Here is a 25,359-nt window from a genome sequence, read left to right as displayed (position 1 = left end):
TCTTTGTTACTTTTTTCTGTTTTAGATTTTTAGATCTTCTTAATATGTGATCAAAAAAATTTGGACCTATGAAGTTTAAATAATCTGCACAATATAATATAAAAATGATATCTTATATATATAATATATATAAAATCTTACTGATGTACTTGTAAAAATGATATCAACATTAGAATATGATGACAGGAAATAACATAGATCTTGACTGAAGTTTGAAGACAAAGTATTTTCATGTCTAAAAATCTGTATAATTGATTAACTTCAAGTAAAACACCTAGTAATTTCAGTTTTTATATTACAAGTATGTAAAATGTATTTTTTACAAACAAATCGAAATCGAAACTCCTAGATCATGTGAGAACTAATTAAATGCTACATGTGTTCGTGTGAAGGAATCACGCATGCACGGTGTAAAGTTCATCCAACATTTGTGGTAATGTGAAATATTACTTTTTCATTAATTCCTTTTCTTTTTCTTTCTTCGTTTATTTCGACGCTCTTGAAATATTTTCCTCAATTTGGAGGATTTGATTAAAAAAAAGTAGTAGTACGTATCCAAAACGTTACTTAAACTTAACCTATATTTATTTCAAACTTAATTCAAACAAAATTCAATCTAACCGATCTTAACCTATTCCAAATCTTAAAAATATAATAACTTATTTAAAAAATATTGAAATTAGTTAGATAGTTCCTTGTAAACCAAAGTCACTAATTATTCAATACTTCTCTCATTCCCAACAATGAACTCTCGATTTTATCGAACTTCGCTTAAGTCTCCTAATCTAACATTACATTTATTCCAAACTTGATTCAAACAAACCTAATCTATCTTATCTTATTTTACCTTATTTTAAATTTCAAAAATATATCCATTTTATTTCAAAAGCATCGAAATTAATTAATCAGTTCTTTGAATATACATTTAAATAAATTATTATTTATAAATTTTAAATAATGAATTCATATGAAAATTAATCATCATTCGTCTAGGATCCATCTTGCATCTCCAACAATGGAGACCTCAATTACATCAAACTCGGCCCATATCTCGACAATATCAAGCCACTTCTGGGCTCCACCTGGGAAAACAGAATTCGCTCGATCCTCGACGAGTTCGTGTGTAAACCGAATTCGCATTACGCGAAACAATTTCCACGAGTGAAGAAATTCTTGGACATGGTCGCCATTTGGGCTAACGGTGTCTCTTGCAAAGACACGGTTCTCAAACAGGAAGTGATTAAGCACACGATCGAGTGTATGATGAAGGATAGCCTGGTGACACAATTCGCGGATCCGATTCTTGATAATGGGCCGAAAGTGGATTCCAATTCTTTGGCCACCAAGCATAATTCCTTACAATGCATGAACGTTTGGAGGTTTATCACCGAGAAAGATTATTGGTTGTGCCAAGATTGCTCGTGAGTGTGCATATCCTTAGCATTCCTGATGATATTTCTTCTCGAATATTGATTGTTTTTTATGTGGAATACTGATTTTTATTGAAATTGTTAAATCTGTACTATTGAATACTAAGACGACAGTGTATAGGATTGAGAAATATTTGATGAATATGATTTTAAATATAATACTTATATACTTTGTCTTAAATCCACTTTTAAACAAAATGGATTTTTATCGAAATTATGAAATGAATGTTTGGGAATGTTTGATGAATGTGATTGCAAAATATAATTAAAATTGATCTCATACTTTCTGAGATTGAATTTGAAAGAAAAATAAAAACTAATTGTAGATATATATTATTTATATTGAAATTCGATGGTATATTATGATTTTTATTTAAAATTTATAAATATTAGATAAATTTTTAGATAAATTAAATTAATAATTATGAATTCTAATTTCATTTTGTAGAACACCAATCCATATAGATCCAAAAACTAATCGAAAAATCCACGAAAACAATGGAGAGAGTTCGAACAGCGACTTGGACGTCGAGGTAGGTTCAATCTCGCAGGAGCCATCATCCTATCGCACCTGTAGAACAATCTCCTGTGATCAAATTAACAACCAAGGAATCGAAGCGCCGATATGTCAAACCGAAACCAATAAACAAGAACTCGAATTCGTCTTACAATTAAATTTACAGAATCAAATTCCAACAATAACTTCGAATAATTGCTGCACGGAAACACAGGACACGATAAAAATCAAATGTGACTATGACACGAAATGCGTACACACTCAAACCAGCCAAACGAACTTGAACTTTATCTTTACGACAAATCAATGCGAATTAATCAAACCATGTGACGCCTCTATCCGCCCTAAACCCTATCCAAGAAGAATAAGTATACAGGAATCAAAAATGGTGTGCACCGATCAGAATACATTTCTAAAAAATTCGAAATTAAAATTTTACATATACAAAACAATGAGCACCGACCGATGCACGATTCGAGATCCAAACGTATCCAATCTCTCGCTTCCCTGCAAATCGAATCAGCTGATCGTCCGATTATTCGAGACGGATCCGCTCTTGTTGGATCCTTGTTTGATTCTGTTAAGGAAAAGATTCGAGAAAGACGTGAGCAACGCTTGCTCATGCATAAACGACATCCTGAAGAAGTTCGACGAATCGATGATCAAGCACTTTCGCTTGAACTGTGAGATCAAACATGGCCGCGTCGATTTGAATCTGGTGTGTAAAAGTAGTGGTAACATTTCCAAGTCTCGATGGTTTCTGGCCAGGATACCAACTTGTACCACCGTACACAAACGTGATTCGTGTCACAAGGACGTCGAGAGCTGCGGGGAGAAATACGGAGAAAATCTGCGAAAATCTATTGAGATCCCTATCGATCATGTGTGCGATGAGGAAGTGAGGTTAGAATGTTGCAAAGAATTAGAACAAAGAACTACTTTCTATTCGTTTTGCTCGAACGACAGTTCTATAAGTATAGAATCATCTGTATTGGAGATTGAAAAGGAGAAAGAAGAGAAGAAAGAGGTTAACTTTGTGTGGTTGAAAGAGGGGCCGAAGCAGATGGAATTTGTATTTTCTTCCAAGAACGCGACAAGCCCGAGGGACAAGTGTGAAAAGGCGAAAGTTTATTTTGAGGTTAATGCTGAAAGGGTTAAGGAACATGATGATGAAATTAATGATATATGTGAATCGTTTTTGGATGAAGAAAACGAAGAGACGATAATACAAGAACGAGATACAAGAGAGGGATACAAGAGCGAGGAAGTTGCGGATGAAAAGACTTTCAGATATGAAAAGAGTGAGACACGTGAATTTGTCATGATAGGTACCGAGAACGAATTGACGTTGTGCGAGTATGATTATTCGTCTGATAGCTTGAAGGAATGTGTTGTTAGAGAGGATCAATCGTTGGCTAAAGAACGCGAGCAATGCTTCAAGATTAAGGAGTTTTTCCTATCTGATAATCTAAATCAATGTGAAAAGAAAGATTTGTGCGTGGCTAGTGAAAAGATAGAAGATTTAAAAGAAAAAGATTATGAAGAATGTCATCTAGAAGAAAATGTTGTGGAAATGCAAGAACCGGAATGCTCGTACACGAGGGAACGCGAAGAATACTTGAAGGATACTTCTTGTTCAATAACGAAGAAAGAGATTTCAATGGGAAATGAAATATATACTTGTGAATTAAGGAATAATACTTTTCAAATGGAAAATTGCACGAAACAAGAGAACATTTTATCAGAAGGTGTTGTAAAGTATAATTTTGAAGATACGTGCAAACGAGAGGTGAATGCCTTGGAAAAGAAGAAAAATTTGGAGGAAAAATATAGCGTGGATTCTATTTCATTCGTGCATTCGAACTCCGAGACCAAATGTTCTTGTTGTGGTAAAGCTCTCTCAAGTCCCTCCGACGAAGAAATTTGCAAAACGAATAAATTTGTCACGAACGAAACGATTCTTGACTCAAAAGTTCAAGAGATATCAAACTTAATTGGAACAGAAAATATATCGGATAATTTAAAACCTTCGAATCTTCAATATTGCAAATTTCAAACTAGTTCGATCATTTCTTCATCTCCCGATCGATGTTGCAATACTATTAACAGCAATGCAACAGATTCACCACGATCGTGTCCAAATTGCGAGCAAAACTTGTCTAACCAACCTACTAGCGAGAAAATTTCAGATCCTCCTGTCGCCGAATTTGTGTTTTGTAAAGATTTCAACGTAACGAATTTCTCTTCCGCGTCCGATGAGGAAAGTTCGAGTGAAAATTTTGAGACGAGGGATCAAGAAACGCGCGGGAGATTCAAATCGACTCCACCGTGCAGAAAACCGACTCCACCGTGTCGTCAAAAGTTGATGCATTATACGACATGCGACAATTCCTCATGTCCCGCGAAAAACTTTCGTCGAGTCAGATGTATAAAGCCCGATTCGAAGTGTAAATCGAGGGAGACAGATGGCGTTCGAGTCGTTGCACGACACAAAAGTCGTCGGGGATCCGTGATCCCAAGCAGTCTGTGCAGCTCGTTTCCAGCCATCGATCGTATCAAGTATTTGATACGCAAGAAACTGCGAAAATTGCTTCTCGAGGAACGTGATAAGGGAACGAGCACGTCGAAAACGTTTTTGAGGACCGACAGATATCTGGTCAGTATATCAAGCGGAAAATTGAACAAGGAACGTGTTTTCTGCGAACCTTGTCCAGATAGATCTTCGATTCGTTGTCCTTTTACGGCCAGGAATCGATACGAAACTGGTGATCGGGCAACAGTGAAGACGTTCACGGAGGGAAAATCGTTGAAGAAGAGGGTGACAAATGTGATTGGTGACAAAATCAAAGCAAAATGTCAAAAAATGATCCAGAATAATGATATATTCAAGAGAATCAAGATGGCGGATGTTTTGAAATCTCAGAAAGATGATTCGAAAAAGTTATCGATCGATGCACGGGATTTGATCAATAAAGAGAAACCGAGAATTAGAAAATTGGATAGTTATTCGTTAAAAAGTAGAAGCTTGAAGGATGATCGTTCGAGTGTCGTGTCTTTGAATTCGACCAGAGTGGTTTTTTTCGAGGATGAGGGTGATCATTTTATAAATCGTAACTTTATTCGTGAAAAAAATTTCGTGTTGAGGAGGGATAACAAAAACGTGGTGAATAATTGTGAATTAAAGAAAGATTTTTTCATCGATTCGAGATCGATAAGAAGTTGTTCTAAAAGAAACTGCGAGCGTAATTTTGTTGGAAATGAAATGAAAATGGAAAATAGAACTTGCTCTGATAAAATGAGATCTTTTGAAAAACGTTTGTACAAGCTCGAGAGAAAGCAAAAGGAGGATAATAATCTCACGATTTTTCTCAACGATTACGACAGATTGATTAGCGAGCTCGACGCGGATTTCAGGTTGAAATTATTGCAATACGTAACGCTTTGCAGAAGTGTAAAGAATTGTTTGATAAAAAGATTGCGACCGGATGACGTTTGTGAGAGTTCAAGTACCGTGTAACACAAGGAATGGGAAGTGAGATCGATTTAATCGATGGATGGATCTTGATCGATAAATAATTTTATATCATTTCTTTTCATTGTCATTTTATTGTTTAAGATTTTTGTTTAAGATGTGCCTTCTTTTAGGTATGTTGATGTAATATAGTTTTTTTGGAAATGTAAAAGAGAAATAGTGCTGTGTGTGGAATTGTCTTTGACAAAATGAATTGAGGAGGGAAGAATGAATAAATATTTTTAGAATTTTTTCCAATTGTATATATATATAGTTTGTATGTTTTTGATTTGTTTGTTAGAAATATTTCAAATATTTAAAATTATTTTCAATTTAATATATTGTAAATCTTCAATATAGTAAATTGTTTTAATAATTTAATGTTGTAGTTTATATTAAAAAGAATAATTAATTATTTTTCATTTAATTAAGCAAAAATTTAAAAATAGTCAAAGAAATTGTATCATAGAATATGTTATTTCCCATAGAATACTAATTTTTATCATTAATATACAATTTTTAATAAATATTAAACAAAAAACTTAATCTCAACAGATTAATTCCATCCAATCGTTAAAATACAACAATCGTTGAACGATTTAATATAAATTACCACTAATGAATATAAATAAAAAAAATTTGATACAAATGCCATGATTTCCATGGCAATGGAACAATTTTATTTTAAAAAATTGAGTGGCAATAAAATACAGTCGTTTGTTGAAGTACACTTGCTGCCAAATGCCTTATCACATATCATGGTGAAAATGATAGTGAAATTCGAGTTATTTAAGGCGTGCCAGCCCCCCTCCCCCCCTCCCTCTCCGAATAGAAGATAAAGTATTGTAGACCAACTATTGAGAGCAAGCAGCATCCCTCTACCCAGATCGATATTTCCTGGCAACCACGAGGAGAGAGGGTGCCCATCCCAGTTACTCTGTGTTTGTAACAATGCAAGTCAACTCCTAATAGCTAGTGAAAGATTTAAGCTGTCGATATCTTGCATTTTTTTTCTTATATCTTTCGTATTCATTTATTTTTATGATGTTCTGTTTAAATGGTTTATGTTAATGAACAGATTAGATTTCTAACCTAACTTTCAACTAAAGATTCATTCATACGATTTTTAACAGGTTGAATTCTTTTTGTAAGAATTAATGATTATCATCTATTTGAAAATAAAAAAATGGAATTTTATTGAAGAAAAAAGAAATAAAGTTAACGTAATTTCTTTAAAAATGAAAGTGAATGAGAATTAAAATAAAAGAATTGTACAATCCAATCCAGTAGAAATGGACAATCTCGTGTGGACGAAGTAGAATATTAGGAACACTGTACAGTGGAATCGGGCAGTTTTACACCGTCCATATTTCACGAGCAACTAAATGCTCGAGTATTTTACTTACAGCCAAAAATTTATGTTACAAAGTTTTAATAAAATTTATGTTTCAACTACTGTTTGTTATATTGCTTTTTCAGAGACATAGAGATATAGAGAATTAAAACTATTTCATAATCTTTAAACAGTTTTCCAATTGCAATAAGAGAAATCGTAATAGTAATAATAATCTTAAAAAAAATTCTAAATCAAAATTATTCTTTCAATATTTTCTAAAATTAGTTAAAGTGATATCTAAAAATTTTTATTTTAAAAATTTTAATAAATATATTTTGAAGGAATTCTAATTAACATTATTCTTCATTTATTTAAAAAAGAAATACGAAATCACGTTTTTAAGATTTTTTAATAAAACTTATTACATATTCATATATATATATATATATATCAACTACTCTAACATTCAAGCACTTCGAACATATTTCATATTTATCTCAAATTCTAATACCTTCAAAAGAATATAAAATCACCCTTTTAGAAAAATCATCTTTTCAACCCCTCTTTCAATTAAACCCACACCTCTCAACACCGGCCCACAACCAACCTTTCTATTTTCCAACATCCTCGTTCGACTTCCCCTTAAAAACTACCCTCACTTCAGTTTCTGTGTGGTGAATTACAGGACATTGCATAAATATGCCCGAGGGATCGTCAGGGATACGCGGACATTAACGTTAATACCGTTATATACGAATTTCTGTTCCTGCGTAACGTTTTGTTGTTGCAAAATTGGCCGGGGTACAACAAAGCCCCGCCTGGGGTCGATCTAAAAGGGTTCGCTGGATAAGACGATTGGCCAGTGATATCGATGCGTCGACCTACCGTTGACCAATCGCGTCGCGGCACCGTGGGTCGCGCATGCGCCTTGACCGAAAGCCGAGTTGGCGGTACCCCACCGACGCCGTGGACGGCGCCAGGCGACGTCGTCGACGTTCTCCGTCGCGTACCCCGCGCTTTTGCTACCCTACTCCGCTCGTAATCATATCTGGACTTAATTATTGGTGAGTGGTGGTTTGTCCGTTGTTTTCAACTCACGACAAACCTTTATTTCTCTTATTTCGTTTTCATTTTTTATGTGAAATTTATAATACACGCTGTGCGACACGCTTATTCCGTTATTGGTTTTTGAGAATCATTGGTGATGAGAGTTTGTCGGGGTGGTTGTTCCAAGGGTGTTTTTTGGGGGAGAATCGAAGTCGTGGGAGAGGTGAAGTTTGAAGGTTCGGTGATATATATATTTTCAGTGTGACCAGTGAGGTGATTCTGTCAGGAAACTGGTAAGATCTATCGTAATCGTATGTATATATACGGACTTGGTTTTCCTTTATGCAAATGGAAGTTATTATATTGAATTTAATTTGTGTGGTTAATTATGTAATTGTTGGTTCTTTGAGGATCGTTTTTAAAGAGTTGTTCCAAGGATGTTTTTGGGCAGAGTTGTGAATTTTGATAAGATTTGATTTGTGCGATGTATTTTCTGTGCGAACAAATGAGGTGATTCCGTCCGCAAATTGATAAGATCGTAATCGTAGCTGGAATTCAATTAATGGTGAGTGATTTATTCCTCAAATTTTTTTTCAATGTAAAAAATCGGCAAAATTATTTCTCTGAAGAACATTATTGGGAAAAGTTTCGTAAAATTCGTACGAAAGAAGATGACGTTCATTTGGAAAAATTTTCGTGATGTAATTTCTGTGCTATCAGTGATCCGTTTCCATTAGAAAATTTTCGTAAGAAAAGAATTCTGTTCTATGAAGATTTGGAAGAATTTCATTTACAAAAAGTGATGGTTGGATCTATGGGAATCTCATTGGTATTGGATTCAATCTACGATACGTGGTCGAAAGACGGTTTTTCGGTGGTAAAAATTGATCGTGCGTGTGCGATTGGACGATTCGAAATTCGGATCGATTCGATTGGTGAATCGTGACTTTGGACTGACATAGCTAGGGAGATTTGTGCTAAGGATTGTGTAAATGTCAGGGATCAGAAAAGTATCAGAGACTTTTTCGTATTGATCTGTCGCGAAAGTGCATCGGGTTTTCGTTTTAAAATGAAACTACATTTTTATTTTGAAAAGATATTTTTTCAGAAAAAATTTTATCAACAAAATATCTAGGGTGTTAAATGAATTATTTCTAAATTAATTAAATTCGTTATATTCACTCTCTCATCTTAATCTAATATCTCGAAGAAATTCAAGAAAAATCAAGTTTCATAAATAATGTATAATAAATATATGTAAAGTATTTATAGAAAGATATATATATATATAACACACACTATAATTCGAATAATTTACATCGAAATCAATTTTAAAAATCAATAATCATTAACAAAAAACTTATATGTCCAAATTACTTTCACAAGATCGATAAAGTATATTCAGTGAGAATAAAATTCATCTATTATTAAGAATTCGTGGAAAAGGTAATGGCAAGGATGTGCAACGAGTCCATTAAGCGAAATCGGTCGTTTCCATCTTCCACCCTAGGTCGTTGTGTACACGTGCTGTACATTTTCTGCCTTTTGTCTGTCACGTGCCGTTTTAATATCCGTCAGCCATTGTCCCGCGATACGTCTCTTTGCGATCGAGTCGATAGTGTGACAACATTTTCCGCCAAGTCGACTGCCAATCTACACCAGAATTTCCCCTGAAATTTTATCCGATTTTATTAATTTTATTAACGTGACAAAACAATAAATGAATAATGTGAAAATTCCCTTCCAATTTTTATTCAATCCTTGGAAATTGAAGAGAAGAATAATTTTTTTGAATTAAAATCCCAGAAAATTAACATACCTTTAAAAATTTGTAATTCGACGGCTTGAAATATTGTATAATTTGTGTATATTTAGAAAAAAAGAAATAAAGCGATTTTTTTTTAAAGGTAAGAAAAAGAAAAAATTGATTCAAATACATGTTTCTTAAATAGAAATCGAATATGTTGATTAATTTATCTATTTTGTCTCTCTAATTAGCTCAATCGAGGATTGTCGTCATTAAAAATTAGATTTTCAAAATTCAGAACGTTATCTGCAAATTACTCGAATATTTTACGCCCAAATTCTGTTATATCATCGCATATCGGTGTTTGGACGAGAGAAGTTTAAGGGAAAAATACGGGAGTCGAGGGAGGAGGTGGTTTCTTCTCGCATTTTTCTACCCTCTGGAGACGTTCCCCGGAGAGTTCGAGGATTAGGGTTGGAGAGACTGCCACTCCAAACAAACACCCCTACTACGGGATAGTCTCCCCCTGCACCTCGATATCGAGAAGAAAACGTCCTCGCACAAGTGTGCCTTCGTTTCGAAGGGGTAGTTTAAAGATTTTATTTCATCGATTAATTGTTTAAAAACTGATTGCTCGTCGACGATTACAAGAAGTGGGATTAAACGTTTCTCGTTCGAAAGTGAGAATAAAGAAGTGAAAAAGATTGAAGAATAAAATAAGAAATAATTTTAAATTGAAACAAATTAATTGGAAGAAGTATTGTATATTAAATTAGTAATATTTAGTACTATCTGATGTTATGCAAATAAAATGCAAATAAAAAGTGCTTCATTGAGAATAAAAATACTTTTTATAGTCAAATTTAATGATTTGATTTCTAACTTAAATGTTAAATGTTAAAAAGTATTTGTATATTAAATTTCAATATTATTTAGTAATATTTAGTACTATCTGATGTTATGCAAATAAAATGCAAATAAAAAGTGCTTCATTGAGAATAAAAATACTTTTTATAGTCAAATTTAATGACTTGATTTCTAACTTAAATGTTAAATGTAAAAAAGTATTTGTATATTAAATTTCAATATTATTTAGTAATATTTAGTACTATCTGATGTTATGCAAATAAAATGCAGAGCCTGCTTCATTGAGAAATATGTACAAAAATACTTTTTATAGTCAAATTTAATGATTTGATTTCTAACTTAAATGTTAAATGTAAAAAAGTATTTGTATATTAAATTTCAATATTATTTAGTAATATTTAATACTATCTGATGTTATGTAAATAAAATGCAGAGCCTACTTCATTGAGAAATATGTACAAAAATACTTTTTATAATCAAATTTAATGATTTGATTTCTAACTTAAATGTTAAATGTGAAAAAGTATTTGTATATTAAATTTCAATATTATTTAGTAATATTTAGTACTATCTGATGTTATGCAAATAAAATGCAGAGCCTGCTTCATTGAGAAATATGTACAAAAATACCTTTTATAGTCAAATTTAATGATTTGATTTCTAACTTAAATGTTAAATGTTAATAATATATTTTGGTATTAAAAGTTTTCACTAAATTATTTTGACTTGTGATTCATTGTGATAATATCTGTAACAATTATAATATTTTGAATGTCAAGAGGTAGGTATACAAGAATATATATAAATTTTTGAATATCAGGGATAGAAATAATTTTGTAATTACTTACTTCTTGACCTGGATAAATCAATTATGAATCAATTTATTACATATCTTGAGATACATATCCCTTTATTATATATTTCTGTTAATAATGAAATTTATGCATGAGATCTATCCATCTTCGTGTACTTTAGGGGCTGCCAATTGTCAACGCGACCATTTGCAGCCAGAGAGCAACCCCAATAATTGGAAAATGTCCGGATTCGCTGCGGCGGGTCTCGTGGCTTTCGATTCCATCAAGTCCAAAGCATCGCAAAAACTAGCTGGGTAATGTCACGCATGCTCGTATACAACGCTGTACAACACACGAAAAATCGTTTAAAGCTATATCCAGCCATCCATTCCTCTGACTATGCGCGTTAATTAAACCCACATGTTCCACACGATTTTCTCCACTTCCTCGTTATATAATATCTGTATTTTTTTTTAATAATTGAAACAATTTCTTTCAATGAGTTTTATCGAATATCTATGAAAGAGGAATTTTAATCTGCTCAAAAAATTATATAAATTATAATCTTTAAAAGCACGAATGAAATTTCATTTAATTTGTTTTAATATAATTTTCTTTGATCCTAGCTTTAACATGATTCTTGAAATTTCAGATCTTTCATTAAAGATTGAGTATCTGTTTGTTCTTTTGAAAAGGATCCTTCTATTTTTTTTTTTTTTTTTTTTTTTTTGTGAAAATTTAATTTCAAAATTTGCGACTTCAGGTTCAGAAGAAGCAATGCTGGCTACGAGGAATTCGAAACGCCCCGTGAGGGTAGCAAAGACAATAAGGGATTCGAAGATGAGAGAGAATACAGTAGACAAGCCTCGTTTGAATCGCTCCCGGAACCTGAACGGCCCCCATTGCGTCACATTGATACTTACTGCAAGCCAGAATGCCCCTGTCTATCGAAAAGATATACCATTGCCACTTTGGCTTGTATAGGTAAATTTTTAAACACACTTTCTCATCTCTCTCTATTCTTCATTTAATTTTTTGCTAATCTGTTTATACTAATGAAATCCACAAGAAATAGCAGAATACAGCACCTGATTTAAATAAGAAAATTTAAGTCAGATTATAATATCATAATATAAATTAAGTTTCTTCACAAAAATCCAAGTCATACCAAAGAATTGAAATTAAATACCTTAATTTTGACATACGTATCCTGTAATTGAATGGATTGAATACTTTCTCCGAAATGAACATTTCACACCTTGTCAAAATCCAAAAAAAAAAAAAAAAGAAACGAAGAAACATTGTAAATTATTTCCAGGATTTGTGATCTCGTTCGGTATGAGGTGTAACATGGGCATGGCCAAGATGGCCATGAAGAATGCCACCGAAGACAATGACAACCACACTCTCAGGTTCAACTGGACAGTTGGAACGGAGAGCGCCCTTGACTCGTCCTTCTTCTGGGGCTATCTGCTGACCCAAGTGCCAGGAGGATTCGTCGCTTCCTTGTATCCCGCGAACAAGATATTCGGTGCTGCTATCGCCATATCCTCGTTCTTGAACCTGCTGGTGCCCGGCGCGCTGAAAGTTGACCCCATCGTCGACATGATCGTACAAGTTATAAAAGGTTTGGTGGAGGTAAGAAAGAAAATCTGTCACCATTACTTTGTTTGGTAAAATCCGAAACAATCTGTCACAATCCTTCTTTTCCCTATTCAGGGTGTCACGTATCCAGCTTGCCACGGTATTTGGAAGTATTGGGCACCACCGTTGGAGAGATCTCGTTTAGCAACGCTGGCGTTTTGCGGTTCCTACGCTGCTATGGTGATAGGAATGCCGCTTTCCGGCTGTTTGACCACGATCTTCGGCTGGACAGCGTCCTTCTACTTTTACGGTATGCCACGATTTCATCCCAAATAATTTTCTTGACGATAGTTTAAACAGATTGTGAACAGACGGCTGGAAAAATATTCAATCGTTAAAATTTTGCGATTAAAATTTTACGATCGTGTAACAAATGACAAATGTATTTTCAGGTATGTGCGGATTGATCTGGTACTGTTTCTGGTTGTGGCTAGCGTTCGAGAAGCCGTCGAAACACCCTTGCATCTCGGCGCGCGAGCTTCGTTACATCGAGGATTCCCTTGGCCAGGGGCAAACCCAAATGGCGATGCCGACGTTCGCCACGACACCTTGGCGGAAATTCTTGACCTCGATGCCGGTGCACGCCATCATCGTGGCTAATTTCTGCAGATCCTGGAATTTCTATCTGCTGGTGCTTTTTCAAGCTCGTTTCATGCACGAAGCTTTCGGCATGGCTCTACTCGAAGTAAGTTCCATCCGAACGATCATTTTTCAAAAATTTTTTCTAAAATTAAAAAAAGAAGGTGTATTTATAAATTGTTTTATAAATCAATGGAAAAAGAAAAAAAATTGATTTTCACGTTAGACTGGTGTCATCGGCTCGCTTCCTCATTTATTGATGACAATGATCGTGCCTTTGGGAGGACTGTTGGCCGATCACATTCGCAAGCGTGGAATATTATCGACGACGAATGTGAGGAAGCTCTTCAATTGTGGCGGTTTCGGTATGGAGGCTCTTTTCTTTTTGGTGGTTGCCCATGCGACGACGAAAAAGAATGGAATGGCGGCGATTATCGCGCTGGCGTTCGGGGTCGCATGCAGTGGTTTCGCCATCTCCGGTTTCAACGTGAACCATTTGGACATTGCGCCCAGATACGCCAGTATCTTGATGGGGATGTCGAATGGAGTCGGCACGATAGCGGGATTGCTGGTGCCCATCTTTGTAGACCACATCACGGAGAAAAAGGTTATTATTCCGTATCGTTTCGTACGAATTCATCGCGTGAATGAACCGATTATCTAGAAAAGAAAGAAGAAAACTAACATTAATTTTATGTTACAGGATACTCAGAGTTGGAAAAACGTGTTTCTTATAGCGGCATGCGTCCACATATTCGGCGTAACATTCTATGCGATATTCTGTTCCGGTGAGCTACAACCTTGGGCTGATCCCAGTATGGAAGAACAGAAGAATTTCGCTATGGATGAATTTGGACAAGCAAAGCCACCTATCCCACCACCACCGAGCACTATGCAGTCCGAATTTATCGTATGTATTATTTTTTTTATGTTATCAATAATTATTTGTGAAAATATTAACGAATATTTAACAACAATAATCGATAAAATCGAATTATTCATTTTCTAATTTTAAATCTAATAATAATAAACTTGAAATAAATATAATCTATTTAAAAGGTGTATGAATACTCAAGATTTCGAGCTCGGAAGAGATCGGAAAAGTTCGGGCGGAATCGGTCGAAATATCGATAGTCTCGTATCGTGATATCTGAATATTCGATTCTCAAATCGATATTGCGTTTGATTATTACTCATACAATTTGAATCGATTTTTATGAAAATTTTCGTAAAAATCTTTCGTAAGATTCTTAACGGTATTCAAAAGAAAAGTTATTTCCTTGTGAAATCGATTATTAATATTTTACTTCTAACTAAGTAAGATAAACGTTAAACAGGATATTTTGTATGAATTAATATTGTTTTCCTTTCATAGAAACAACCATCCATGGGAGGTGGAGCAACCGATGATTGGAGTAATTATGATCAACAACCCGTGGACAATATGTATGCTCAACAGGAGAAACCAGTGATAAGTTATGGGTCGACAGAAACCAACACTAACAATCCCTTCCATTCGACGAATCCCTTCGCCAGTGATATAAACGCGAGCCTGGTACAACCACCAACGATTAATGATTATGCGTATGATGTAACACAGCAGAATCAACAGTGGAATTAAATTCATCGATCCCTCAACTAATTGGACGGACGTAAGGAAATATGTTTAAGCTGACCGATCATTTTTTAATCGATTACGTTTATTTCATAATTGCATCTAGTACTTCCACTACTTTTTCTATTCATTGTTTATTAAGAAAAAAGATTTCTTTTAGGTTAGATGGGAAATATTTTTATAATGTTTACAAAAAGTAGTTACTTATTTTTTCTAAAAATTAATCAAACAAATAATTCTTTTGCTGTAGAAAAATATACGTAAATATATATTTTGATTGAGAATTTTAAATGTATATTAAATATAATTATGAGGATTAATTTTTTTTATAAGAAATGCGTATCTTTTTCATAGTTTCAGCAAAAGTTTAATTATTAAAATATAAATAAAATCAAAATATTTATCAAAGGATGAAATATAGGTTTTGTTACATTTCTAAGTTAAAGTAAAAGTAAGTAACTATTGTGAAATTGAAGTACTAGAAGCTTGTTGAATGAATACGAAATAATTTCCTATTAACTTTTGATTTTATCTTATATTGATACAGTATTGTCGGCTTTATATTCTGGATTAAGCAAATGTTCTCTTTTTGCAATACCTAAGAGTGCAGGGTATGGTGCTGTTGATGCATACACAAATGAAATAAACGTAAAAAGAAATTTAGCTGCACAAAAAGAACCATTTAGGAAATTATTAGAATGACAAGAAAATCAAATATCGAACAATTTTTAAAAAAAAAATATTTAAATAGAAACAAAAATAGAAAATCAAAAAATGATATCAAAAAGTGAAATGAAAGTAAATATTTTATAAACTTGTAATTGATCTACTAGTTAAAAATATCCACTGTTTAAATTATAAGGAAAAATGTGGATATGAAAGGCCAAATTTATAAAAACAAATGAAAGTTATAATGATCTTTTTTAAGAAAATATTTAAGCTATTGCTATTTATTTATAAACTTTATGGAATTGAGAAAGTTATTTATATGAACATATATGCAGACAATAATCAATTGCCAAACCTTCATAGACAATAATTTAATAATTGATGACAATAATAACAAGAAGGTTTGGTGAAACAATGGCACAGAAAATATGTTCAGCACGATCGCTGAAACTTTTAGGTATTTTTTAGATTTTTCATTTCGGCACTAATAGCAAATAATTCAACGATGAGAAACTTTAGAAACATAGCAATAAAAAAAACCAATATTGAAAGTATGTTGATTGAAAAAAAAAAATAGAGTGGAATGGTGCGTCACTCTTATGACGTAAATTTTGAAATAGTACAACCCGATTCTCGATGATAAGCGAACGTACAGTAACTAAAACGAATTAATTATCGAAACGTCAATATTTTAACAATGGGCTGGCGAATTCTGATAATTAATGCATTACTCGAAAACGCTACTCTCTATGAGGCGTTTGAATATGAGAAAAGCATTAATAAGTTTATTCAGGTACAATTCGTATCATAGATGAGGTTATGTTATTTAAGCCTTTCAAATTTAAATGTAATCACAAATATACGAATCCTAACAAAAACGTATCTGAAACGTATGAAAGTATTCATAAGAAAGTGATAAAATGAAAGTATTAGTATGTTAAGATATAAAGTACTGTAGGGCTCTATTTGTTGGGACCTGATCTCTTCGAGTGAATTCTCATCCTGCGCACCGACAAGAGAATCTTCCGTAAAATTGATAACCTCTTCAAACATATTTTTCTTCATTGCTTTGAAATCGAAATCATAGATATCTACAAAATTTTGATTTTATTAATATGGAACAGTATATTATAATATAATATTTTGAAATTAAAATGTAATATTTATTCGTGGTGATCTATTCGTGATTTTTCTGAATATAGAAAAGTATATTTATTAAATAGATCATCATTGGAAATACTAAATATGAAATAAACTGATACAGAACTTATCTTTAACAACGAACAATTAATATAATCTATATTCAATGAAACTCGATTAATAGATTCGAACACAATACAAAAATAGTAGTATAAAGCAAGTGATAAATTAATCGACTATTAATCGAGTTAAATCGAGTATAATCGATTCATAGTTTTCATTGAAATCGCCACTAGAATGCGCTCTTGAAGTTTAGATAATTTACGCGTGATGTACAGTGAATGTTGTGTTTGAAGAGGTTACACAGTTTAGCTATCACAATATAGAAATTCGTGAATATGTCGGTATGTTACTCGAGGTTTCTTGTGAATGTTGAAATGTTTCTTGAAAATGGTGTATAGACGCTATCGAGATCCTGGAGTTTTTTTAGAACAATGGTGCCACGGTTCGGATACATCGAGTTCTACTGTACGTATTTGATGAAAGTATATCCATGAAAGTTCGAACGTCAGTTCGAGAATTAGGAATACGTCGCGTTATTATACATAATATATTGTCCTAGGTGTTTGTATTTCATATTATTACACAAACATATATTCATATTTGGGCATTTACACAAACACACATGGGCATTTACACAAACACACATAATATACGTACAAAAAGTATATATATATTTCGTTACTAAATTCGAATATTAGGGATTTTGATCATCAATTTTGAAGAACAGAATATATGCGTGTTGAGAATAAAATGATATTCAATTTATTATATTGTTTCGTGAATGAATCGTAACGATATAAATGTATATAGATCGTACGTTGAAAAATATATACATCGATCGGTCGTTTATAAATTGAAATTAAAATCGAATTAAAATATTAAAAAATCATTATAGTTAAATCGAATATTGTGAAAAAAGATACATTCTTTATTTCATAAACTAATTTTGTGATTATCAATATAAATAAGATAAAAATTTATTCCATATTCAGACAACTTATACATTAAACTCGAATTATATCTATATCGTGATTAAAATTATAATCATAATTATATATATTTTTATTAGTAAAATTTCGTGTCAGAGAGAAGAGAAGTATAAGAGAGGTTTGATAATTTTGATATTATATAATAATTGTAAATAAATTCTTTGGAATTTTACAAAGAATAATAATAATTGGAAAAACTAATTATATATATCTATATCAAAAACGATCGATCGAAAGTTCATTATACACGTCGAACCAAATCATAAAATACTATATCTTTATTATTTGAAGAGTTTTTTTTTTCGTTGCCCGAAAATTCACGAGATTAGTCAATTTGCGCGATATCTTTCTAAAAAAATTATAGGCACATAATATGAGATATTATATATAAATATTATATATATATATATATATATATATATATATATATGGCCAATAAATACAGATAATTTAATGCGCTAATTGATGAATAAGATTAGATTATATTATACATTTTCTTGATCGTGTGTCGTGATTGTAATTAATATATATACATATACACATACGCACATATACATATGTATGCATTGAGCCCATGTTACATATACCATCTTTTAAGCTAATCATATTAACTCTTTCGTATCAAAATTTTTGTATGATAATATTATTTCTTTTTCGTAAAATAATTAGAATAATATTTTCTATTATAAGTTTCGAACAAATTAAATTAATTTACAGATTTTTATTCATTTCTTTATATAATATTATACTCTTTATATTTTTATAGAATGAATTTTTTTTTTCTTTTGTCTATATTATATTTATAGTTATAATTTCCATAGTCTTTGGAAACAAGCACGTGAAGAGATTTTGATAGAAAAGCAATGATTCTATAATTAATATAAATTTCGATATTTATAAACAATGTGTAAATAATATAGCATAGCATTAACTGTTAATCTTCATAAATATATTAGTACACGAAAGAGTTATTACACAAAATATCATATGTTATACTATATAATATATAAAATAATATTATATTATTATATATACGCATATATATGTATGTATGTATAGTATATATCGTTGGAGGCAACGTATATGGCGATCGATAATCGAAAGTAATCGCAATAGACGAAAAATTTGCTGAAAACGAAATGCCAGCATTAAAAAATGTTTTGAAAATTTGCTAGAGATTAAAAATTCGCTTTGAAATAATTTATTTTTTAGATATTTCGGTGTCGACAATAATATTTTGTAATTTCATGCACTTGTTATAATAATGCAACAAACTAGTATTTTTATGCAATTCATTGTTAAGATTTTTCAAGAATACGTTAACTCTTCGTTTATTTTCAAGACAATAATTAAAAAAAAAAATACGAAAATAATAATTCTAAGACAATAAAAAAAATTTTTAAAAATATAATGACCAATAATACAATGTTATAAAACAATGAAAATACATACATGCTTATACTTTTTTAAATAATTTATTAAACCGTATCTTATTAAGCTTGATAAAAAAATATTAACTACCAGAATATTAACTTTAGTAAAAAATTTTTCATGTCTTAAACAAAATTATATTGACAATAATTACTTTTATATCTTATTATATTATATATGTATAGATTTTAACGTTAGCAATTATGCGAAACGAAGAGTTAACAATCGTTACATAAGCTTTTTTCTTCAATGCGTTCTAAAACGCAAAAAAATATTTTCGATTGATTTACCTAATAGTAAATTAACATGTTTCAAAATGCTAATTTCAAAATTTATTGAATGACAAGATTCTTTGAGACCGTGAATAAAGCTTTCTCGTCGAACACTATATTCGACGATTTCGTATATTATGTTAAAATCGTTATGCTGTTGTAACAGTTTCTGCCGAGCATAATATTACCGACAGGTAATGTCAGAGTCACGATTTACTTACTTAAGAATAATCAGTATAATTGTAATAATGATACGGACAATATAATGACGAATGTATTTTTAATACATTGACATTTCCGTGGTATCGCCTTCGTTCCGCGGTTCTTTCATTCGGTGAAAAGCCGGAAATTCAAATGACATGCGTTCTAACGAACTACACGCAATGTAATGCGCCATTATATTTGCCACTCAAACGCCAAGCGGAACGATTTGTCATTACGTTAGCGGAAGAAAGTAGCGTGTTTAGTTATTATCGAAATAACGTGAAAGTATCACATTTTGATTAGGATTTTGCAATAAATATTCTAATTAATTAATTCGTATACCGATAATTTTATATTTGTGGAGTAGAGTCAAATTTATCTTTTAATATAAAATTATAGTTGTTTCTTAAAAAATCAAAGTAAGAATGACTATTTTTTGAAATATTATATGAACTATTAAGAGAGTTTGAGTCCGTTTGTAAATAATAAACAACAATAAAATTGAAAAATAATTTATTTATAATATTTTATAAAACAATATAATAAATAAACGAATGAACCAATTGAATAATGAATGAACTATGAATAATTTTGATAATACATACATATGATGAAAATCGAATATGATAAAAAGTAGAAACGATTATTTAAGAAAGATATGAAAGACCAAGATACTTATTGAAATAATAAGATTATTAAAATATTAATAAAAATTGAAGAAATGGAGTTAAAAAAAATGTAGTTTATTAAAATATGAAAATAACTAACTAATTACTATTAATTATGAAAATATGAAGACTCTAAAATGATAAAATTATAAAAGTAATAAAGCATAGGATGAAAGAAAAACTATTACTATTTTAAAATAATAAAAGTATTTGAATAAAATATAATGATCTAGTTCAAATAATATTTTATATCATATAAATATAGCATAATCATTATGACTCTGCTCTGCTATAATTTGGATTTTTCAATCACAATTTGAATCTTTTTTTTTTTTTAAATCGTGACTCGCATTTCAGTGCTACATCAGACATATATTATATATGCTATTGTATCGAAGTAGTAACTGGCCTAACGTTTATCCGTTTGTTAAATCAAGAAGTGGAGTTGAACTGGAGATACACATTAACTATAATCACTACGAATGATACGTAGGATAAGTTCTAATGCTGTTCGAACAATAATACTGATATATTTATATAAATATATAGCTCCGATAATAATTTTATGACAATAAAGAAAAACAAAAATACGGGGTAAGCCGATCGCAGCGCTCTAATATATTGAATACGAAAGGAACCAATTGTTTCTGGATTTAATTACATTGGTAAAGTTGGGAACCCGTCAGATGGAATTACACTGTACTTTTTATGGATACTATTATGATTAGAGCTCTAAATATCGCGCTTGCTTTCTTCGGTGTATCCTGTATCATTTTAAATAATAATTAGCTTTACATATATGTATAATCAAAAATACTATATATGCAATATTAAATGACAAATAAAAGAAAATTGAAAGTCGCATTAAAATATGAAAATGATATATATTTCATTATGTTTTTGATTCAAAATTTTGATTAATAACTATTCACAAATATTAATCAGGAGAATATTATATTAAACCTATGTATTATCATGTTATATTATGAAAAAATATTTGTTACCAATGGATATAACATTATTAAAAAAAGTTTAATATCATTAGTTTTTATGAGTACAATATTTATGATCTTATAATATTATTATAATATTATTAATATTTTTAATAAGGATAAATTTAATTAATATAATTGTTACTTGTTATAATTTTTAAGTTATTTTGCTTATTTTAAATATTTAAAATTTTTAACACATTTGTATCTAAATTTTCTGCGATAAATTATAAAGTATAGTAAAATATTTTATTGTTATACATGTATATCGTTATATTTCTTGTTAATAGATACAAAATTATTTCCTTTATTCATGCTAATAATTAATATGTTATTCACAATTTTACATTTATTATTATTTATAGAAAATTAATTATAATATTTATAAGCGACAAAAAACTATTACATAAAAGATATCTTGTAGTAACACATATATTAATTGTGTTATTCGAAACATTTAATATTTATTGGTTTTGTTTTTTGTCACTCATAGAAAAAACAACCATATATTGCGATAATCTTAATTATATAAAAAAAAGTTTCATAATTATTCAAGTGTTACAGAAGTAATTTTTAATTATTTTGATTCAATTTTTCAAATACATTTTAAGAGTGCCGTGTATAAGAGATTGACTAAGAGTGTCTGATGAGCTTGCTACGCTACTGTATTCGGGCGCAATTGTAGATGGCGTGAAGTTCTGGAAATGCTTAAAATATATATTATTTATATATATATGATAAACGTGAAAGTATTAATTTTAAGTAAACTAAATCGTAATATACGCTATAAAAGGATATATTTAAAAATATATAAATATAAATATATATATATATAAATAAATAAAATAAATATAATATACATATACATTATATTATAATATACATTATATGTATATATTGTGTATGGCATGTTACATGTTCCGTACACATATAAGTACTATATGTCGTTATATGTACATTTTATAGGTATAATCTCGAGCGACATTTTTCATCGATTTTGTTTTGCGAAAATAATTTTTACTTATTAATACTGACAATAAATGGAGGAAGCAAATATAATAAAAATAATATATATATATAGACAATAAAATAGAAATCTTTTAGAAATATATATGTTAATATTATGCGAGATTTCGTTATGCTTTCGATTATTTTGAAATCAAAAACAGGTTATGAAAATATTGTGACATACAATAATTAAAATTTTAATTAGTTATGTCTGAAATTTAAATTTTAATTTATTAAATTCTTTATTAAAAACGTCATATTTGTTCTAAAAAAATAACTTTTTTACAACAAATATGAGCATTCCACGAAAAAAAATATTTAAAATATTTTTATTATAATAAGCTTCTTGTAGTTTTATGTTGCTGAATATTTTATGTTTATCAGTTATTCATTGCTATTATATTTTATATTTATCAAATATTAAAATTATATAGCGATTATTACATGTGGAATAATTTATTATACAGATAAAACGAAAACGTATTTGCATTTTTCGAATAATGGCAAATGTATTAAAAACAATTTTTTGTTTTCTCTTTATAAAATAATTAAATGAATTCGTTCTCTCTGTAGAATGCGGAACATCTTCTTTAATTTTCAGAAATCATTCATTCTATATTTCTATAATATGTATAATCATTAATATTGTTAAGGGAATAAATCTAAATAGATTTATATAAGATAAAATTAAGTAATGAAAAAAATTTGTATATTTATATTCATAATCATATATTAAGATTTAACACATTATTGATCAGCAATGAGTATTATTACTAGTGTATGTATGTTATTAAATTATGCGATATTGTAATACTGTTTATTGTGTTGATAATTATGTTAAATTATATACAAATAAATTTATTCGAATTTATTGAATAAATTTTTTTATATATCTCTGGAAATTGTACGTAAAAAGAGCATAACAGAGCTGGTCAATAATATGTCAATGTTTTTTGCGAAAATTTATCATCAAGTTAGATTTATAAATAAGAAATGATTATATTAATAAGTTGCTGATTATAATTTTTGTAATTTTATTTATCATCATATCTATGTCAATATAAAATAACTCTTAAACAATATTTTAAATTAAGTAGACAAATGATTCAAATAATTCAAAATTTTAAAAAATTATTAATTTCAATATTTTAATCTATTGTAATAAAATATTTTTTCCTAATTTTTTAACTAGCAAAATATAAATATTTTCTTTCTTTAAAAATGATAAAACATTTGATATAATCATTATCAAATACCGATTACATTTTCATTTTTATAATTATTCAATTACTCACCTAAATGTCAGTTCAGCTGTTTGTATTTCCCGCGATTCTGTACTGGTATGGATGCATGTATGCTCTGTGTATGGACGTGCGTGTGTACATACACATACTTATATATGTATACGTATATATACATGATATACATATATATTATTATATATATTTCGATCGATCCTAGTATATCGAACTGACAATATTAAAGTTGATCGGACTTATGGTTTAATCGACAATAATATATTTGTTAAGGGCATTCGAAAACTAGAGTTACGCGTGAGTCGAAAAGAATCTGCTCTTCCGTGCTGTGCATCAAAGTACACAAGATTTTAGAATTAACGATCTATTCACACGCTCGATCACTTTTCACGTGCTCCAGTGTATTTTCGATTAATGCATTATCAACGAGAGTTGTCATGTTGATCTTCGATTTAAATCTTCTAAACAAATGATTATTTTTAAAATTATATATATTTTATTATTTTTAAAATTTTTAATTCTCGTAATATTTTTAATAATACTTACGCTCAAAAGTAATTATATTTATATATCAATTAAATTTTCATTTTTTTTTCATTCATACAACTGTCAAAAAAAAAAAAAAAGAAAAAAAATATATAAAATATTTGTGAATATTATTATTCGTCATATTTAATGAATTTTTTTAATAGTAGTAAAAATTCTGAAATTTTATCATCTATATGGAGATTTGGCGCGAAGTTTAAATTGTTAATGCGTTACATAAATGCATTTTTTGTTGATAATGCGTTACAACGTCGGCACCTAATAATATCAGTTTGAACGTCTTAAAGTTGGAAGATATGTAGAAATCAATTGTCGCGTGTATCATTGTCACATTTTGAAGAGTTGAAGGCCATTAAAGATTCGCGATCATGGCATGCCCTACTATTAAAATAATCGCGAAAGGATCGATATTCAGCGTGAAACATTATCTATTAACTTCTTCTCTCTTTTTTGTGTCCATTGACGTTAAATTTCTTAAAGATAATCACTAATTCGCACTCTCTTATAGTGGTTTCATAATTAAACAGAGAAGAAGAAGCGATGATCTTAATATCCCATGGTGGAAAATTTAAAGAAAATCTATTTTGACTGTTTAAAAAAAATAGCAGGCCTGTTCTATTATATACACGTAGCTGCAAGTTAGAATGAAAACAAAGCAAAAGAAAAAAAAAAAAAAAAAGTCATTGTTACATACGCCGATAAGGTCTGGTTTGTTAATAATTATTATAACAGTAATTATGTAAAATATGTATGTATACTGTAATTTTGAGTGTATTATGTAATTAAAAAAAAGGATAAGAAATACTGATTATTGATAATAAATTATAAGCCGATCTTTTCAAATACTCAATTTTCTTTCAGACGAACAAATATAATAAAACAAGGATCAAGTATAATATAACACGAATCAAGGTTATGGTATTTATGTAGATTTTAATAAAAAAAATTAAGATCAATATATTAATTTTTTTTGTTAATTTCAATATTTTTACTTTTTTTATAATTATTATTTTTTTACTTTTTTTCATTATATA

General features: G+C 30.0%; 2 protein-coding genes and 2 long non-coding RNA genes across 5 annotated transcripts; 2 read left to right on the top strand and 2 right to left on the bottom strand.

Annotated features, from left to right (window-relative positions):
- The first annotated feature begins 158 nt into the window (after positions 1–158).
- On the top strand, positions 159–6,913 carry LOC105737297 (uncharacterized). 2 transcript variants are annotated; one of them, XM_012494790.3, is made up of 4 exons: positions 159–223; positions 303–433; positions 994–1,421; positions 1,879–6,913. In XM_012494790.3, the coding sequence occupies exons 2-4, from the start codon at positions 377–379 to the stop codon at positions 5,462–5,464; spliced, it is 4,071 nt and encodes a 1,356-aa protein (XP_012350244.2). In that variant the 5' UTR covers positions 159–223; positions 303–376; the 3' UTR covers positions 5,465–6,913. The 2 variants fall into 2 exon arrangements, with proteins under 2 accessions (XP_012350244.2, XP_086769827.1); XM_086913701.1 differs by lacking the exon at positions 159–223 and adding an exon at positions 248–265 and having other exon boundaries at positions 350–433.
- A 2,201-nt stretch (positions 6,914–9,114) lies between these two features.
- LOC147656794 (uncharacterized) lies at positions 9,115–13,447 on the bottom strand. The gene is made up of 4 exons (XR_015293897.1): positions 13,309–13,447; positions 12,915–13,208; positions 11,304–12,830; positions 9,115–9,511 (listed from the first exon to the last, which is right to left on the bottom strand). It is a non-coding gene; the product is annotated as an uncharacterized LOC147656794 (long non-coding RNA).
- On the top strand, positions 11,388–25,216 carry VGlut (Vesicular glutamate transporter). Its single transcript, XM_012494794.3, has 9 exons — positions 11,388–11,563; positions 12,013–12,233; positions 12,568–12,887; positions 12,969–13,143; positions 13,286–13,578; positions 13,699–14,079; positions 14,176–14,382; positions 14,848–15,124; positions 25,187–25,216. The coding sequence occupies exons 1-8, from the start codon at positions 11,388–11,390 to the stop codon at positions 15,091–15,093; spliced, it is 2,019 nt and encodes a 672-aa protein (XP_012350248.2). The 3' UTR covers positions 15,094–15,124; positions 25,187–25,216.
- Positions 13,475–17,150, bottom strand: LOC116415546 (uncharacterized). The gene is made up of 4 exons (XR_004226168.2): positions 17,024–17,150; positions 16,733–16,847; positions 13,694–14,132; positions 13,475–13,617 (listed from the first exon to the last, which is right to left on the bottom strand). It is a non-coding gene; the product is annotated as an uncharacterized LOC116415546 (long non-coding RNA).
- Positions 25,217–25,359: the final 143 nt, after the last annotated feature.

Source organism: Apis florea, unplaced genomic scaffold, assembly GCF_048593485.1.
Source record: "Apis florea isolate Af1SG1 unplaced genomic scaffold, ASM4859348v1 contig_3496_pilon, whole genome shotgun sequence".
NCBI lineage: Eukaryota > Metazoa > Arthropoda > Insecta > Hymenoptera > Apidae > Apis > Apis florea.
This window is presented reverse-complemented; position numbering and strand designations above follow the sequence as displayed.

Coding starts and splice junctions, on each gene's coding strand:
- VGlut (XM_012494794.3), top strand. CDS start 11,388: ATGAAATTTATGCATGAGATCTATCCATCTTCGTGTACTTTAGGGGCT. Junction 13,579..13,698: donor TCGGCATGGCTCTACTCGAA/GTAAGTTCCATC, acceptor TTTTCACGTTAG/ACTGGTGTCATCGGCTCGCT. Junction 14,383..14,847: donor CTATGCAGTCCGAATTTATC/GTATGTATTATT, acceptor TTCCTTTCATAG/AAACAACCATCCATGGGAGG.
- LOC105737297 (XM_012494790.3), top strand. CDS start 377: ATGTGTTCGTGTGAAGGAATCACGCATGCACGGTGTAAAGTTCATCCA. Junction 434..993: donor AAGTTCATCCAACATTTGTG/GTAATGTGAAAT, acceptor TCATTCGTCTAG/GATCCATCTTGCATCTCCAA. Junction 1,422..1,878: donor TGGTTGTGCCAAGATTGCTC/GTGAGTGTGCAT, acceptor TTCATTTTGTAG/AACACCAATCCATATAGATC.